At 37.0% G+C, this 17,681-nt stretch overlaps 2 protein-coding genes across 2 annotated transcripts; one reads left to right on the forward strand and one right to left on the reverse strand.

Annotated features, from left to right (window-relative positions):
- Positions 1–739: 739 nt before the first annotated feature.
- On the forward strand, positions 740–3,400 carry LOC116287328 (uncharacterized). The gene is made up of 2 exons (XM_031693993.2): positions 740–961; positions 2,205–3,400. The coding sequence occupies exon 2, from the start codon at positions 2,277–2,279 to the stop codon at positions 3,246–3,248; it is 972 nt and encodes a 323-aa protein (XP_031549853.1). The 5' UTR covers positions 740–961; positions 2,205–2,276; the 3' UTR covers positions 3,249–3,400.
- Positions 3,401–7,698: 4,298 nt separating this feature from the next.
- On the reverse strand, positions 7,699–11,510 carry LOC148906047 (uncharacterized). The gene is made up of 5 exons (XM_089038540.1): positions 9,390–11,510; positions 8,955–9,028; positions 8,760–8,851; positions 8,300–8,409; positions 7,699–8,213 (listed from the first exon to the last, which is right to left on the reverse strand). The coding sequence occupies exons 1-5, from the start codon at positions 9,768–9,770 to the stop codon at positions 7,833–7,835; spliced, it is 1,038 nt and encodes a 345-aa protein (XP_088894666.1). The 5' UTR covers positions 9,771–11,510; the 3' UTR covers positions 7,699–7,832.
- Positions 11,511–17,681: the final 6,171 nt, after the last annotated feature.

Consider the following 17,681-nt stretch of genomic DNA (forward strand, 5'->3'; position numbering starts at 1 on the left):
TCTTCTTCCTTTATCTTTTCCCTCTTCTTGCACTCGTTCTCTTGATCCTACCTTCTATTCAACTCTCCCTCTCTCTTTCTTTTTCCCTCCCTCTTATTCTCCCATGTCGACTCTCCATCCTTTCTCTTTCTCGATATGTAAATATAGAAATAAAAAAACAGAAGCATTCAAATTAACGCTAATGCAAGATAAAATACAACGAAATGAAAACTTGATATCAAAAAAATCACCTCAATCTATCTTGCTGTTATAATTAAGTTCTTATCGCTCGATGTTTGACGCAAATTCTCTTGAAAATGCCAGTTACTCGGTCTAACAACATTGCAGAAGTTTGAAGCTTGGACGAGAGACACTATAGTCTGGCGTTTTGATCTGCTATTAGATACGAATTTAGGGGCAGTGTGTCTTGAAGTGGTTCTCACCTGGAAACACGAGAGTCGATATCTATATTGCTAAACCATATTGTGGTTTTCACCAGAGACAATATATAACTTCAAGTGCATTTTTAGACAGTTTAGTTTAGCTATTATAATAAAAGAGAAGCGAAAAACTGGGAAAATATGCCGGATCGATCCAAAACATCAGCCGCAAATAAATATGGACTTGGAAAACTTACGTTAATGATACAAGAGAAATTAACGTTGTTCAATATGAAATTCTGTCCTAAATTAATAGATGAATAATTATAACAAAGAGGTTGTCGGATGTCAAATTATCGCATTTTAATCAGAACGTCTAGCTTCAGCTAGATATGAAGATCAGTCACTGTACGTGTTGCTGACAGAGAAAAACAAATGAAGACCTTTTTTCCGATTATTGTATCTGTTTATTGCATGTCGTTTTTATATAAAGCTGGTTTAAAGTGGAAGGATTCGAACTTGACAGAAGAGAGCATTTGAATAATTCTTAAATTTACAAAGCGACAGTCGCCGAACAAGGGAACTCCTTTTCGTCATATAAGGTAAATTGATTGTTATGTTGAAATAGAAAACTGCCTCGCTCTCTGTTATTCATTATAAATGAGCTTTTGAGTTTTGGTGCATTTTTAAAAGGCAAAAAAAAATTTTCCAATAAGATACGATTCCGTGAGAAATCTAACTCAAAGTGCACATATGGCGAGAAATGGTGTCAGAGTGACTCGCTAGTATATTGACCAAATGATCAACATTTTGAAGTCAACGCCGTTTGAAAGCTTTTATTCATCATAAACCAGGAAAAAAGCATTTGAAATATCACTTCAAAAGTGATTTGTTTTATGATTAAAAACAAAAAGTTTATATTGTTCATCCATCGAGATTGTTCTTCTATCTTGGCACCGAGTGTTTTAATCAAAGGCACTATATTGTGAACAACAATCTCCCACTACGTTCTTCATCACCATAAGGTATCCTGAGGCGATTTGTTCATGGACTCGGCAAAAATTCAAAGTGCTTTCATTTAACTCTTATTTTTATTTTTGTTCTCTATTTATGAAGAATTATCGCAAGGAAAAATGTTTTTTAATATTTAATTTACAGTCCGTTCCTAATTGATCTGGTCGGGCATCGATATATATTGCTTTTATATTTTGGCTTTCACTGCTTTAAAAAAAATGGCTTTGAAACTCCGCCTAACACTAAAATAGATATGGGGGAGAATATCAACAGAATCCTGTAAATATTTCATTTTTATTTATTAAGCCAGGAGTAAAAAAAAAGCACAGACATACATATGTACTGTATTTCAGGAGTTTTTCTCGATGGTTTGCGAATAAAGAGGAGAAACTTGTCACTCATTTTCGATATCCTTCTGACCAACCATCGCCTGGCAATTCGCTTCCTTAAGAGGATTATGTAATTGCCATTAAGTCCAAAAATGCTTTCTCCTGTTCAAATTGGTCTTGTATTAAAAGCATTCTAATTATGAAGCGAACCCTTTGGCACATTAAGAGATCGACAGTACGACTAAAAGCCTTTAATTCCGAAAATCCTATTAAACCCGAGGTATTGGTGTTAGAAACGTCATTGTTGGGAAGATCTTGACGTAATAACACGATATACTCGCGAAAGCGCTTCCCACCTTTTGCTCTCTCGTTTCAAGAACGAAGTCTCTAAAAACGGATCTTATTTTGGATTCCATTTAGGAATTGAGTATTAGTTCGTCGTTAATTCAGAAACATAAATTTGTTAAACATGAGTATGTCCAAATTTTTTCTTTATCCATAGTCTGGGAGTGAGACGTAAGCTCGTCGTTCGGATCCAGTCGACAAAGACCGACTTCATGAACTTCAACTGACGATGGAGCAAATTTCGTGCAACGAATCAGCCTACGAAACCGACTGGATGGAGCTATTGTACTTTGAACTTGTGTCGTCCATTCTCTCTTGCATCTCCTCAGTCATTGGAGGATTGTTGGTGTTTCTTATTGTCGTTAAAAACCCACAAAAAAGATTTCATACATCTGTCTCAGCTCTTCTCGTCACCATGGCAACGAGTGCTCTTTTGGTAGGGATTACCGCTGAGCCACTTTTTATTTATTTCAGCGTAACAACGATAAACACTGTTGATGATCATGTACCTCATGACGCTCCGTTCTTACAGTTTGCTATCCTTGTATCCTTCATGTCATCAATGTTAACGCTTTTGACCCTGGTCGGAATCACGGTCAATCGATATCTCTTCGTGTCGGTTCCGGGTTGGTGCATGGTGTGCGTCACATTCAATCGAACATTACTCGCCACTGGTTTAGGATGGATGATTTCAGTAAGCTATCCTTTTCTCTACTTTAATACCGGTTTAAGTAGATATTGTATAGTCCATTCAACAGCTGGGGTTTTCTTCATCACACTTGCACTTGTTTATACCTTTGTATGGATTTTATCGAAGCTTGAAGCTCTACGAGAAAGAGGTCACTTAAACATAGTCAGCCAAGAGGCCTACATAAGTCAAAACCATTCCTGGTTACTAGTGTTCTCTCTCGGGTGCTATATTCCTGCTCTGATTATGGTCATAATAGCAGAACTGTGTAGCAGTTGTACCTGTCAAGCAAAAGCCTGGCTCGCGCGGTCAAGCTTTGTCGTAGCACGACTTCATTGTGCCATTTTACCTGTTTTGTACATCGCTATCCTTACAGACTACAGATCGGCAATCAAGAGTATTCTCTTTAAATGCCGAATCCAAGGGAAAAAAATTCGATTCAATTCAATTCATCGGTCGGAGAGAGAAATTAACTGCTTTGAGATGAACGGAAAACATTCCACAAAAATCTAATGCGCATGTCAAGACATTCAATAGGTTGCTATCAATAGACGTCACTTCCGGTAATAGCTCTTTTTTGATGGCTTGTAGAATCTTTGAGGTTTTTTGATCTCTTGTTTTCTGGTTTGATGTCGTGAAAATAGTCAAATACAATAGTTTGAGGACTTATTTTGATATGTTTTGACTTAGCATCCGTTAGTTGCCCCCCAGTCAACCGCTTGTTTGCCCCCCCAGTCAACCGCTTGTTTGCCTCCCAGTCAACCGCTTGTTTGCCCCCCAGTCAACTCCAAAAAAGTCACGTGATTGATAGTAAGCAATACTTTCAAATATCGACTATAAATAATTATAAAAAAGTATCTCTTTAATTAAGAATTATTAGCAACAAAATCAATAAATTAAAATGAGGTTTTTGTATGAGTGGGAAACAAACGGTATTGACTTACAGCACGTACACGGTACGACATATCGTAATTCAGTAACTCATCCAACCACAACGCGTAGTTACGGCTACGGTAAGATAAAGTGCCGCGGTATCCTTTTCTAGCTGATACAAATTAAATCTGCTCTAATAGGAATTATTCTCGAACATTGACTCAACAAACCTAACCGTACAGTGTGCATCTTGATTGGACGGTGTTTTTTTTTTTCGCCCACGCTTTTTGATTGGTTCAAGCCTCGGGAAGCTATTTAAGAGTCTTGGTAGCTAAATGATTTAAGATTTTGAAAAAATATCTTAGAAATAAGACAAAAACTCGAGAGGGAAACAAACAGTATCGCAATAAAATGCGATACAAATCATCTACAAAACTCTTACATGTAATCTGCGTATTTTGTCGATAAAATCTCACAACACCAATTTTACTAAAAAAAGGACGGAAGCCATGTTAATCCACGTCAAAAGGGATCCTCTAGATGTGAAGGGTTGATTAATCTCTTTCAAACATAACCGACACACGTATTCTTTTTGTTCTATCTGTGGCGACGTGAAGAACTTTCTATCTCGTCAGTTTTCCGCATCGATAAGGAGAGTGAAGGATTTGCCAACAACGTATTATATTATGAACATAAATCAAAATATTCTCGGCAATTTGATTTTCTTTCAGGCTAATTAAGCGAAAATTATAAATATAGAGAGTAATAAATTATATGGTTTCAATAGAATTTGTTGACGTTTGAGACTGAATTACCCATACTGCACTTTGTTCTTGGCATTCCCATGGGCTCCGTTCTCTCACGGTATTAGCCATGCCAAGGCTGAGAAAAAAAAGTGAGTCGATTTGGCATTGCAATGCATTTTGGGGCTGTTTAAAGTTGAATATTTCCAAGATAGGCGTCTATTTCGTCTCCTAAAACAATCCCACGATGCACTGTAATTCTAACTCGACCCAGTTTTTCCTCAACCTTGGAATGGTGAATAACCTTTTTGCGAATTAAGCTATAATACCAATGTTATCGATCTTGATAAAGCTGACAGGGGAAGGATTCAACCAAAATAAACCTCTTTTACATAGGAAACAATTTTTTTTGAATGACTACTTTGTGCCGTTTCATGTGATGATATGTTAATTAGCGATTTCCACGATTAACATCCTAAGTACGTTGTATTCCGCTATATCTACGCCTCGAACTTAATCAGCGTCAGATTCTTGGGACGTGTGGGAGGTGGAATTACCCCTCGGACATAATCTGTCAGATTCTTAAAACGTGTATGTGGGAGTTGGAATTGAAAAACACAATTCAGCTGCATAACAAACTTGTAGTATTGCTAAAAATATTTTTAAAATATTATTTATAGCGATACTCCCAGTGCTATATAAACTCTCCTCTGATTTGAGCTTGCGCAGTAACAAACTTAATACTGCTAAAGATATCTAAAGATTACTATTTATATAGTGATATTACCAGTGCTACATGCTATGGTTAGCGTTTTAGCAATTAGTCCTCCAGCCCGAATGGGCTATTGACTCATAGGCCATGTGAGGGCGAGAGGACTAATTGCTTTAGTGAAATGCAACTAGTCGGTCAAATATATAGATGCAAACAAGTTTTGCATTCAAGTTAAATTCAATGTTTTGGTTTTTAAAGCCGGCCCTTTTTGGCTACTAGTACTGAGGATATAACTTATCGTAGCCCTAGTAGTGTAGCTCATCCAATCCATAGTTAATATTAACTATGTCCAATCAGAACGCCGCATTGATGATAGACCCCAGAATATTCTGTAAACCCACTTGTACAAATCTACTAGCGCTCTATAATAAATAATAAAGTATTGTTAAGAAATATAGCATTTTGCTTATAGAGAGTTGTGTTCAAATATGTCATATGTCATTTTATAATATGACTCGTATCTGCCCGGGCGCGCGCTATTAGAAAAACCTTCGGGAAAATGGCGTGAGCAGCGCCGTACGGCTTTGAGCGAGCAGGGCCGTACGTATCTGTACGGCCCTGCTCGGGTCCGCGCGCTTTCTCTTTTTTAGCTTTTATTTACTATTTCAAATATTTTCCCGTACGGCCCTCCCACTCAGTCAATAAGTACATAAGATTCACCATCACCTGAACCAACACCAAAGCAGGTGCAAAGCGTCGGATATAAACATTACTCAAATTACATATAAATAAAGTCACAAAGACAATATATAATGGCTTTATAAGAATAAAAAAAGAACTTTAATGTACTGAGATATACGAGAGGTTAGTGTAAATAGACACCTTGAAGAGTTACTTCAAAAACTATGAAAATTTAATCTGCCTTTAGCACGACGTTCTTGCTAGCCCCGCAAACCTCAAACTGCGCAGTTCGACGCCAGGAGTTCTCCGTCAAGCTTTCAACAGTTAGCAAGGCGTCATAACGAAGTTGTTGCTGGAAGAGCCGCCATATTTCGTGGGTGTCCTAGTCTGAGCCAGATGCTGGGAAACACCTTTAGCGATTCTCTGAAGTATTTATATATCATGATCATGAATAAAAGAGACGATAAAGAGTATATCTGAGCCTTAGCTTTAACCGGCTCATTATTCATCTTGTTTTTTCATTTTGTCAGTCAAAAAAATTTAATACGGACGTATGTATGCACTCGACGAAAAAATGGATTTGTCATGTAGGCAAACATATAGACAAATATATGGGCAAATATCATATTTGACTAATAGTAAACAATATTTGCCCAATGACTGTATATGATATGTACCTACACATTTATCCCATGGGCACAGATGGCAAAGTCCGTATGGCCCAGTAAAATCCCAAACGGCAAATATATAGCAGATATCATATCATCCATACATTTACCCGGTAGTAAATGTGAATGCTCATTTGATATGTGCACGTATTTGCCCAGCCCGTATATGTGTTTTATGTCTTACGTATACCCTGTGTTTCCCCAGGCCGTATATGTGATTCATGCCTTACATATACCCTGTATTTTCCCAGGCCGTATATGTGATTAATGCCTTACATTTACCCTGTCTTTGCCCAGGCCGTATATGTGATTAATGCCTTACATATACCCTGTATTTTCCCAGGCCGTATATGTGATTTATGCCTTACATATACCCTGTCTTTGCCCAGGCCGTATATGTGATTTATGCCTTACATATAACCTGTCTTTGCCCAGGCCGTATATGTGATTTATGCCTTACATATACCCTGTCTTTGCCCAGGCGGTATATGTGATTAATGCCTTACATATACCCTGTATTTTTCCAGGCCGTATATGTGATTTCTGCCTTACGTATACCATGCGATATGCTCTGACCGTATATAGGTGATTAATGCCCCCTTAATGCCTCAGATGTACCAGCGCGTCTTAGCCATATTTGCTCAGTTGAATTATGCTCATCATATTTGCTAAATTTAACTATATTATCAGTCTTCAGCTATTGTCACTTATGGCAGGCCAAAAAAAATAGAAACGATATATGTCGTGACAACCACCTCATACTTTAAACGTAGCTAACCTATACTAAGAAGCAGGAAAAAAGACATAAATCATACTGAAACATTTTTATTGTGAATTTCCTTTTCTTGACGACTGATTAACTATGAACAATTTGTTAACTACAACTAATTGAAAATGCTAGTTCTGTAAATTAATTATAGGTGTTTGTTTCATCTTGTGACAGAATTTGTGAAAGGAGATCATAATATATTTAGTTGTCAATCGATCTGTGGCTTATGTACGATTCTTTTTAGATATTCTGTAGTAGTACACTTCATTTATAACTGCAAAAACTTAATTAAGGACACCGAACGTGGTTGGGTTTCTACGAGTTTTATGAATTAAATCTTGTGTCACTGTTCCTCCGTTCCTTTGGCCTGATTTCTAGGGTTTTCCTTCTTCTTTCGATTATTTGAACATTATACTTGTTTACTTTAAGAAATCCAAAGGTCAATAGGCTTAAATAGCCGCTGCTATACCGTTTGACCTTTGGATTTCTTCAAGTAAACGAGTATAACGTTCAAGTAATCGAAAGAAGAACGAAAACCCTAGAAATCAGGCCAAAGGAACGGAGGAACAGTGACACAAGATTTAATTCATAAAACTCGTAGAAACCCCAACCACGTTCGGTGTCCCAGTGCCCTTGATTTGATAAAAACCTTTAGGCTCTCAATGCCCATTCGGGACCTCCAGATGGCCTTGGGCGTCTTGACGGCTCCCCGATTTTCCGCTTCAAAAGCATGGTGAGACTGCGCTCTGACAGCCTCCTTTTTGCCTTTCGGTCCATGCTTTCCATGAACTGATTAGCTAGGGGGCTTCTCCATGGCAGAGGGTGTTTTATTAAAACTTTACTCTGCTTAGTAGGGCCCCCTTCGTTATCAGAGCCACTGTCCGCTGTATCGTCATCAGCCTGGTCATCCGCCTCTGACATCGACTCCTCTGATGACATATACTCCAGTTTCATAATTGCCTTGACTTTCTCTTTGTCCCCTGGTGATAGCGAGGTTGACAAGTCCGTTGCCTTGGATCTGGATTTTAGGAGCTAAAAGAAAAAAGAAAAAAAAAACACCGTCAGTCAAAGTTTCTTATTAAACAAAGTCATAATCGTTGCAAATTCAGTTTACTCACATTTTGTTTTCTTTGTGTTTTCCGCTGCATCTTTTGATGCCTTCCAAGGGCCCCTGAACGCTCTCTTTTGTTTCTCTTTCTTCTCGTCAGAAAGTGACTTTTAAGGGCAGCTGAAATTATATCAAGTACCCATATATTAAAACTTGAGACAAAATTTGTTAGAAATTTTGGCATTTGGCCGACAATTACTCCTTTAGCATCCATTTGTTTTTGCTTTGTTTTGTTTTGTTTCGTTTTTTTTCTTTTTCTTTTTTTCTTTTTTTTTTTTTTCCATGTTATTTTATTTCAAACTGCTTCCCCTCCCTTCGGCATTTGAATATTTCTAAAAGGATTTCGTTACCCCCTCCCCCCCCCCCCCCCCCCGACCACCACCACCCTTTGTCCTCACCCCTCCCCCCCGGGTTAACTTTGATAGGTGCATAAGGCCTTTCGCACTTCGTAATATAAAATACATAAATACCTTCTGACTCGACGGCAGAGACATCCTTATGAACATTCAGAACTCTATCCCTTATTGCGTTATTAATCTGTTCGTTGACGTCATCTCTGAAACTAATTAGGAAATGCCATATTTGAGTGGTAAGTGGAAACTTAATATGGAAAGAAACTATGGATGATTCAGACAAGATCATTTTTATTAAATTTTCATACTTACGCTTTAGTAAAATCCCATATAAGAGGGTTTTCTTCCCTGTCCCGTAATTTCTTTGCTACCAAGCGTACTTCAGACTGTAATAACATAATATAATTCATTAAAATCATAAGATGTACCTTAAGTTATTCTTAGACATAGTAATAATGTTTTCATTATTTGTATGGCTGTGATTGTATAATATTGGGAAAAAAATCGAAATCAAATCAATTCCTTTACAAAAAAGGAAATTATCATTATCATTCAGTGTCTTGTTATTGGAAATCAATAGTAAAGTTTGGTAGCATTAACCACTACCATGGCGGGTTTCCCGCCAATTTTAGCATTGCATAAATTATACCGCTGCATAATTATACCAACTACTCTTCGCGCCAAGAATTCCCAGTAAAATTATCAATAAAAATAGCTTGCTTTTTTAAATATTGCCACTTTACTTACTGCAACAGCCTTTGAGACAGTAATCTTGGTCTTGCTGTTGTCCTTGTTCTGCTGGCTTTCTTTTAAGGCGGCTAGTATTTGGCGGTTTTGTGCTTGCAGTTCTTTAAACTGTTTCACAATCGTTTCGAAATTTGAAGAAATTTCTTCTTTTTCGCTGTCGGGGTCAACGTTCTCATTCTCGCTTGTTGCTTGCAATAGGCGATTTCTGTGTTCTCTTAGCACATCCTCGTTACCACCAGGGACAGAGGGAATAAGTATATTAAGCCTTTGAGAATTGGCGCCATTTTCAGTATGTCTACTGGTACTGCTTGTACTGGTAGTTGCAGTAACAGAATGGATTGGCATTGGGCGTCCTGGTAAAGGTGTAGATGTTCTTCCCATTTTTTGATCGCGACGAATGAACGCAATTTATAAGCAAAGATATAGAATGTGCGGGAAACTAGATGACCGACAGAGTTTGTTACCTGTTTGTGACCAAAAGGCGAATGAACGAATAAGCACATCCACCGAACAAATCTACCCCCTATCTATCACGGCGTATCACGTGACTTGTGATGACATATACGTTCATATAATGAAGTCTAATAATAAAAAAAGGAATAACTGTCTTATAAAAATGCTGAAGTTGTATCCAGGATTCATGTTAAGTAATATATCTATTATCTTAAAGCTATTTGCTCCATTTTATAAAGTTATGAAATTTTTTCTAAAGCCTAGATTCACGAAATATCATTGCAATAAACTTGATTAGCTTCTAGCTCTAAAACCATCGTACCATTATCTGCCGCCAACAGTGACAGCTCTAAGGAAAAGGGCGCGGTAATAAAGATCCGGCGTGCTTTTGTCCAGTGGCATGTGGTTGATGGACGTGGAACTTTATTACGCTGGAATATGGCTGTTAGCCATTCAAAATGCTTGGATTTTGAGTAATTATCCCAATGATACACACCGTCTTTTTAATTATATAGTTCTGGAAAACAAAATGTCTTCTGTGATGTCAAAGCGTTATCATTGCTTTCATTGTAACGAAGATTTACATTACAGAGTATTTTGCCGTCACAAAGAAGAATTTTATGATCCTTTAACAAATCAATGGCAATTACAGCGGAATTACGACGAAGACTCAAATGATAGTATTTTCACTCACGAGATTGACGGCCAGAACGACACTTCTTCTAATGACTACAGCGAGATAAACGTTTTGGACCAAACTGATCAAGACTCCTCTGATGTGCCAAATACAAACCAACCATCAAGTGACGAATTCTTACCAGCTACTTCACAAAAAGGTATTGATGTTATACGTTTATTTGATGATTAGATTATATAATCTTTAAATGTTAAAGTCAAACTGCATAGATAAAAGACTGAATCTTTAACAAGCGGCTGATTTGCACATGATCTAGCTCCCCTATTGGATTTACTACCAAGCATTAGTGTTATTGAAGCGAGATTAAGTTAGAGGTACAAATGATTCTTTTCTATTTCTATCTTAGCCTCGTTTTCACCGTTACTTTTAAGAAGGGTGCATTATTAAGTAATCGGCTTATGGTTGCCATTAAAACCTCAGTGTTCATTCAGAAAGGTTCATTCAAAGAGTTTATAAAATCATAGCTAGAGATAACTCATTTAAAACGCCAAAAAGAATTTACTATGTTCAAATGGATATTGCTGTACATTTTTGTCTCCAAATCAATTCATGACTGTGGTCATCCTGAGATAGCATGGTATCCGGCAAAACATGTTTGTCAAGTTAGAGAAATACAATTATAAGTAATTTATTTAATATGTCTCTTGGGTTTTTTATTTTCGATTTATCATTTTTCTTTCACGAATTATAAATTGTTGTTTTGCTGACTTAGAAATTTATATTTTATTTTCAATGGAAATCATTTATTTTCAGAGCAAAATTTGGGTCAAAATTATACATTTAGGGACCGGTCATTATTTAAGTTGGAGGTAGGGAGGGGGGGTGGAGGAGAAATTGTCAGTGACGCAAAAAAATTTCAAGGCCCCCCTTTGAAGGCATCCAAGTTTATCGAAAACCCCCCATGGATTGTAGTAAAAAATTTAAAAATTTTCCCTAAAAGTCATTTTTAAATTTCAAGACTTTCACTAGCAAAAATTTCAGCCCCCCCCCCCCCCCAATTTTTTCTCCTCCCCCCCCCCCCCCCCCCAACTTAAATAATGACCGGTCCCTTAGCCCATGAGGTTTTTTTTACTGACATTTTTTTTTTTTCTAGTATTATAATGGTTTCAGACTTTATCTTATACTATGTTGCAGTTATACAATGCCGAATGAATAAAATACATCGTATTTGCTTATGTTTAAAGGAGACGGAATAAATAACTTTGAGGAAGAAGATCAAGTGTTTTGGATGACAAGTTGGACAGTGAATCTGACCATGAAGAGATAAGAGGAAATGAAAGAAGGAGATTGGTTGAAACTTGGGATATTGATATCGAAGACGTAGAAAGAGATTTTGAACAATCTAGTGCAGAAATAAGCGTTGCCGTCGAAGCAAGTTCCCGAGTGACCCTTATTAACTGGATTGCCTTGTTTGTGTGCTTTTGGTCTGCATACTTTTCTGTACCAGACCGAGGCATTGATATTCTCCTCGCCTTTTTTAAAGCGATTTTTGAGGTTTTGTGTGAGCTTTTGCCAATCATTTTCCCAACCGCAGTATTGGTTTTCCCGAGCTCCTTCAAACTCTTGAAAAATTATCTTTCTTTTAAAGATAAGCATTCAAAGTATGTTGTTTGTCCGAAATGCAACACCCTATACCGTTTTCAAGACTGCATAACAACAAGATTCGGGCGTGTCATTGCTAAACCATGTTCTCACATTGCTTTTCCGAATCACCGTCAATTGTTTCGCCGCACACCTTGTGGAGCGGAATTGCTTAAGGAAATTCGTTTGAAAAATGGACAGACGAAATTGTACCCACATAAAGTCTATTGTTATAAAAGCATCAGAGACACTCTAACTCACTTTATTAAGCGACCAGACTTTGTACAAAAATGTGAGATTTGGAGAAATCGGAATGTACCGGACGATATTTTAGTTGATATTTACGATGGCCAAGTGTGGAAAGATTGGCAATATTTTAACGGCACTCCTTTCCTTGCCCAGCCTAATAATTATGCTTTTATGCTGAATGTTGACTGGTTTCAGCCTTTTAAGCACAGTGTCTATAGCGTTGGAGTCATATATATGGTCCTCCTAAATCTTCCGAGAAAAGAAAGGTACAAAGAGGAAAACGTAATAATAGTTGGGGTAATACCTGGTCCACACGAGCCCAAATTGAATATCAATACGTACTTACAACCACTTGTAGCCGAATTGAACTTATTGTGGCACGAAGGCATCCAAGTTCGGCCTCATGGGAGTAGAACAGCAAGATGTTTTCGAGCTGCCCTCCTTTGTATTGCTTGTGACATTCCTGCACTAAGAAAAGTTTGCGGTTTCTTAGGATGTACTGCTCACCGAGGGTGCTCAAAGTGCACAAGATTTTTTCCCGGAGATTTTAGTAGCATGGATTTTTCAGGTTTCGAAGATGACGATACACCAAGGACAAATGAAGAGCACCGAAGAGAGGCTCAGAAAATACTCAATGCAACAACCGCTGATGAACGAAACCAAATTGAAACTTCCACTGGAACAAGATATTCTGAACTCTTACAGTTGCCTTACTTCGATTGTACTCGTTACCATGTTGTTGATCCTATGCACAATTTGTTTTTAGGGACAGCAAAACATTTAATGAAAAATGTATGGCTAAATGCTGAAACGCCAATTATTTCTAAAGAAAATTTGAATAAAATCCAGGAAAAGGTAGATGACGTCAAAGCACCATCATTTATTGGGCGTCTCCCGAAAAAGATATCAACATCGTTTGGAGGATTTACTGCTGATCAGTGGAAAACATGGACTCTCTTGTATTCTGTATTCTGCATTTGGAATATCGTTCCAACAGATGATTTGGAGCTGTGGAGGTTATTCGTATTGTCCTGCTTTCACCTTTGCTCTCCACTTATTACAACTGAAGAGCTACAAGAAGGACATGATTACCTAGTGGAATTTTGTAAATCGTTTGAAAAAAGATATGGGAAGGAACGTGTTACGCCAAACATGCATCTACACCTGCACCTCAAACAATGTATTTTAGATTACGGGCCTGTATATTCATTTTGGCTTTTCAGCTTCGAACGTTTCAATGGGATTTTAGGAGCGTTTCGAACTAACAATAGATCTGTTGAAATACAAATCATGAGAAAATTTCTCCAAAAGCATGAACTAAGAGATATCCCTTTACCAGAGAGATTTCGAAAAACTTTCCAACCAGTATTTCAACTTCTTCAGGAGGTACAACAAGTAGGAACACTTGGCGAAAGCATCCCATCAATACCATCAACACTTAATCTTTCAGTTGGTCAAGTACTACGTTGCTTAGAGTGGAGCAATATGAATGCATACTCATGTTTTTCACCTCGATCCATTGATGTTCTTGATGATGACTATACAGAATATCTCTTTAAAGCTTATGAAACAATTTTACCTCAACACTCGGTCATTGAATGTGTTACCGATACGTTTGAGAGAATTAGTACCATTGGATATTCGGGGACAAAGCTAGGGTCCTCTGACTCTAGACTGGAACGTTCTTCCTTCATTCTTGCAAGTTGGTGTGGCCAATATAGTGGCAGTATTGAGACCGATTCATTTGACTTGCGCCCCGGTGTTGTCGATTTCTTTCTTAAACAAACCATTATAATTGATGGCAAGCAGGAATCATTGTGTATGGCAAAGGTTCGATGGTATCAGCGACATCCAGAAAGACACAGGATTGGCAGACCACATGAAATTTGGTGCAGAAACTTGTTTGAAATGGAAGGGCCCTCTACATTCATTCCCATACAAAGGATACACAGCCAGTTTGTTGCTGCTTACGATGTTATTGACAAAGAAAGAGTATTAATTGTTTGTCCTTTACAACGTAAATTGTACGGATGATGGAGATGACAGTAAAGTATCATCCAGGAAAAATATTCAAAGCTATCAAAAATAAACTGTTTGAACTGTGCATCAGTAACTAGATAGTCAAAATGAAAATTGAATGAATTCTTTGATGAGTTTAAAATTAGATGAATTAAAATAATTATGAATGAAATTGCATATATTGCCAATAAAAAAGATGAATTCATATGTTTAGACTAAACAAAATTGATGCTTCAAATAATATTACAGATGTTAGCGGTTTGAAATGCAGCTGAGGTTAATGGGTTAATGAGTTTTCTTATTGTCACTGGAAAAAACGCATGTACGACTTACGCATATTAAAAATACATCGTCCGCGTTTTTTCCTGTGTGTATCAACGCATATAACCTCACTTTCATGACATCAAAGCAAAACAATGATTGAATTAATGTGGTCGCAACATTGATGTCATGCGTTAGGAGAAAAAATTGACACATATGACTGAGATGGACCTGCATGCACTCCCCCCTCGTAAGTCGTAAAAACAAGCCAACATCCATCATAATTCAGTTGAAAAATTATTGAGTTGTTTGAAAAGTTTTGATTGCAATAAATTGAAACGGAAACCTCACATCGGATATACTCAGTTTGGGGTATTGTATTTGCTCCCCAGGTAAATATGGGGCAAAGCCTAGTGCAAAGTTGATTTCATATGTGCCCTTCATTTGACAATAGGGCAAATATAGGGCAAAAACGGTTATCACATATCCCCACTGGGTAAATGCGTCTAAACTAAGGGCAAATATATAACATATTTACCCATGTGTTCAGATGTATGGCAAAGCAATGGCAAATTTATTAGAAATTTACCCCGACCTTTGCCTGCATAGGCAAATGTATGGGCAAATATAGAGCACCATATTTGCCCAACATTTGCCAAGCGGACATATGATGACCAAATCCATTATTTCGTCGAGTGGTTAAAAGATTAGTATCAAATTTGCAATACTCTTGTTGAGAGTTCTCTTTGCTCAGCTTTTTAGTCTCGGTTGTGCGTTAAACGCGTATTGTTCCTTAGTATGTACATTCTAAATAAACATATTTGTACGCAATCGAGGCTAAGGCTGAGCAAAGATGAACTCGTAATTTTAACCGCCCTAACATTCACACGTTTAAAAATCGTCTACTTAAGTAGATACGCAGAGCGTAGATACGCGTCTTATTTGAACATGCGCACTCTATTACATGCTGCTTCATTTCGCGTGATTGAACCCAACATTCTAAATATAGAAACCATGGCAACCCTGCAAGTAATCTGCACTTACTTAAGGAGATTATGACATACTAAGGTGGTCATTGACAATGAACGAATGAGAATAAAATATGAAGTGACGAGTAATGACTTGTATGAGATTGTTTCTTAATTAGATGTTCTCATAATTAGTTACACTTTATTTTGTTATATTTCTTTAAAAAAAGGGGGGTTCCAAACTTCCGAGTAAGGGGGTCGTTGTAGAGATAATGTATTTTTATACAATTTTCCTTTTCACCTGCATGTGTTATATAACGCTCAATCAAGAGTTTAAAATAAAATATACTACTATTTAGGATCAATACACAAAATTTCTAAGGCCTAGGGCAAACGTCGAATTTTCCATGCACCGAACTCATTAAAAACAATGGATATCAGGTGATAATGAGGCTGCATTCTTTGATGTAATTAAGTTCGGTGCATGGAAAGTTCGACGTTTGCATCAGGCCTAAATTGTTAAGTATCAAAACGACTATCGAACGATAGGAGGAACGGACGAACGAACAAACGAACGGACGAACTGATGGACTTTCAAATATTTTTGCCATCTTGGAGAGAATAGGGTCGATAATTTTTCAAAGGGAAGGTTTTTTAAAGCTCGTTAAAAGGTGGTAAAAGGTGCCTTGCAATCATAATTTTCACGAGAATGACACAAGAAAAAATATGGAGGCCATGTTAGTTGATAAAGCAAAACAGACTATTGAAAAAATCTTTCCCCAATTAGTTCAAGATGGCGGCTATAAAAATCAGCAAAGGGGGAAGGGGTGTAATCAAAACAATAATTTTAAGAGCCCCCCAAACCCAGGCATTCATAAATAACCGCTTTTCTCATATTTTTAACATTCTATAATTACTAGAAAAGTTGATACTTTTGAAGACGCCAATTTCCTCCGTTTTCGTTTAGGTTTTTGAATCATTAGCGCATTTTACCACACACAGAGGTACTTTTGATGGCAATGAGTCCACAAAGTGAAGTCGTTTTCAAAATTTGAAATGACAGGCTCTCGATCATTCGGTATACAAAAACACTCCTTTCATTTCAAATAAAGAACTTCTTTTGGCTCAATTCAATAAAGAACTATTTGTTTTATCAATGTAAACATAACCAGTTTCTTCATCGAAGAATAATCATTAAGATAAATAATAAAAAATAAAAAAGGCGAAATTTCTAGGACTAAACCACGAAATTCAGTTCAAAAATAAAAGATGAAAAATGACGGGTGATTTCAGATTTTGCTGCTTATAGAAAACCATTATATGTAGTCATTGCTTCACAAGACTGTTACAATTATTCAAACTTAATTTTTTTTAATTAAAAAAAGGCAGCCGATAACCAAAAGTTCAAATGTTACAAATATTATCTGTAACTAACAGCTTATTTTAAACGATACAATTGAAACAAAGCTATGCGAATAAAAGCAAAGGCTATATTATTGCTCATTTTTTTTCTTCTCTCATTAATGTAACATAAGTAAGGGTTTTCAAAACAATTCTTGGGCGCCATCGGGCATAACATGACAAGATTTATGTATAGTTTTAAGTGTGGTGAATACGAATAGAGCAGCTAGTATTCGGCTTTTGTTTCTTTAACTACACTGTCAATTGTACTCAATTATAATACCTTTGTAATAAATCTTATTTGAATGTAGTTGACGCAAATCAATTGTTAAGAACAAAAATTTACTGAATGGCGCTCCGAAGCATTAATGAAAAGTTGATTTCTATCTAGCGTGGAAGACAAAGCGGACGCCCTTTGCTTCGTCCGACTTTTCAAATCCTTTGAATTTAAAGCCAAATAAATAAAGCATTGATTTTTGCTCTTAATGGAGCTCCTTTAAAACTTTTATAAGTCCATTTCCTGTGTTAAACAAGTTTAAGAGTTGAACACCGAACATGAAAAGAGGCTTAATTCTTTAGTGGTAAGAGTCACGACAAAACGCGTGAGTAACTTTACGCGTGCAAGACTGATTTTTAACGAGATAGCGATTAGTACAAGTTACT

Source organism: Actinia tenebrosa, unplaced genomic scaffold, assembly GCF_029948245.1.
Source record: "Actinia tenebrosa isolate PJP-AT-01 unplaced genomic scaffold, QUT_ActTen_1.0 PGA_scaffold6__47_contigs__length_16458017, whole genome shotgun sequence".
NCBI classification, from domain to species: Eukaryota; Metazoa; Cnidaria; class Anthozoa; order Actiniaria; family Actiniidae; genus Actinia; species Actinia tenebrosa.

Bases quoted from the DNA above. Each gene is read 5' to 3' on its own strand.
- LOC116287328 (XM_031693993.2), top strand. From the start codon at position 2,277: ATGGAGCAAATTTCGTGCAACGAATCAGCCTACGAAACCGACTGGATG.
- LOC148906047 (XM_089038540.1), bottom strand. From the start codon at position 9,770: ATGGGAAGAACATCTACACCTTTACCAGGACGCCCAATGCCAATCCAT. The intron at 9,029-9,389 runs GTAAGTAAAGTG...ATGTTATTACAG, and splicing joins CTGTCTCAAAGGCTGTTGCA to TCTGAAGTACGCTTGGTAGC. The intron at 8,852-8,954 runs GTAAGTATGAAA...TTTCCTAATTAG, and splicing joins ATATGGGATTTTACTAAAGC to TTTCAGAGATGACGTCAACG.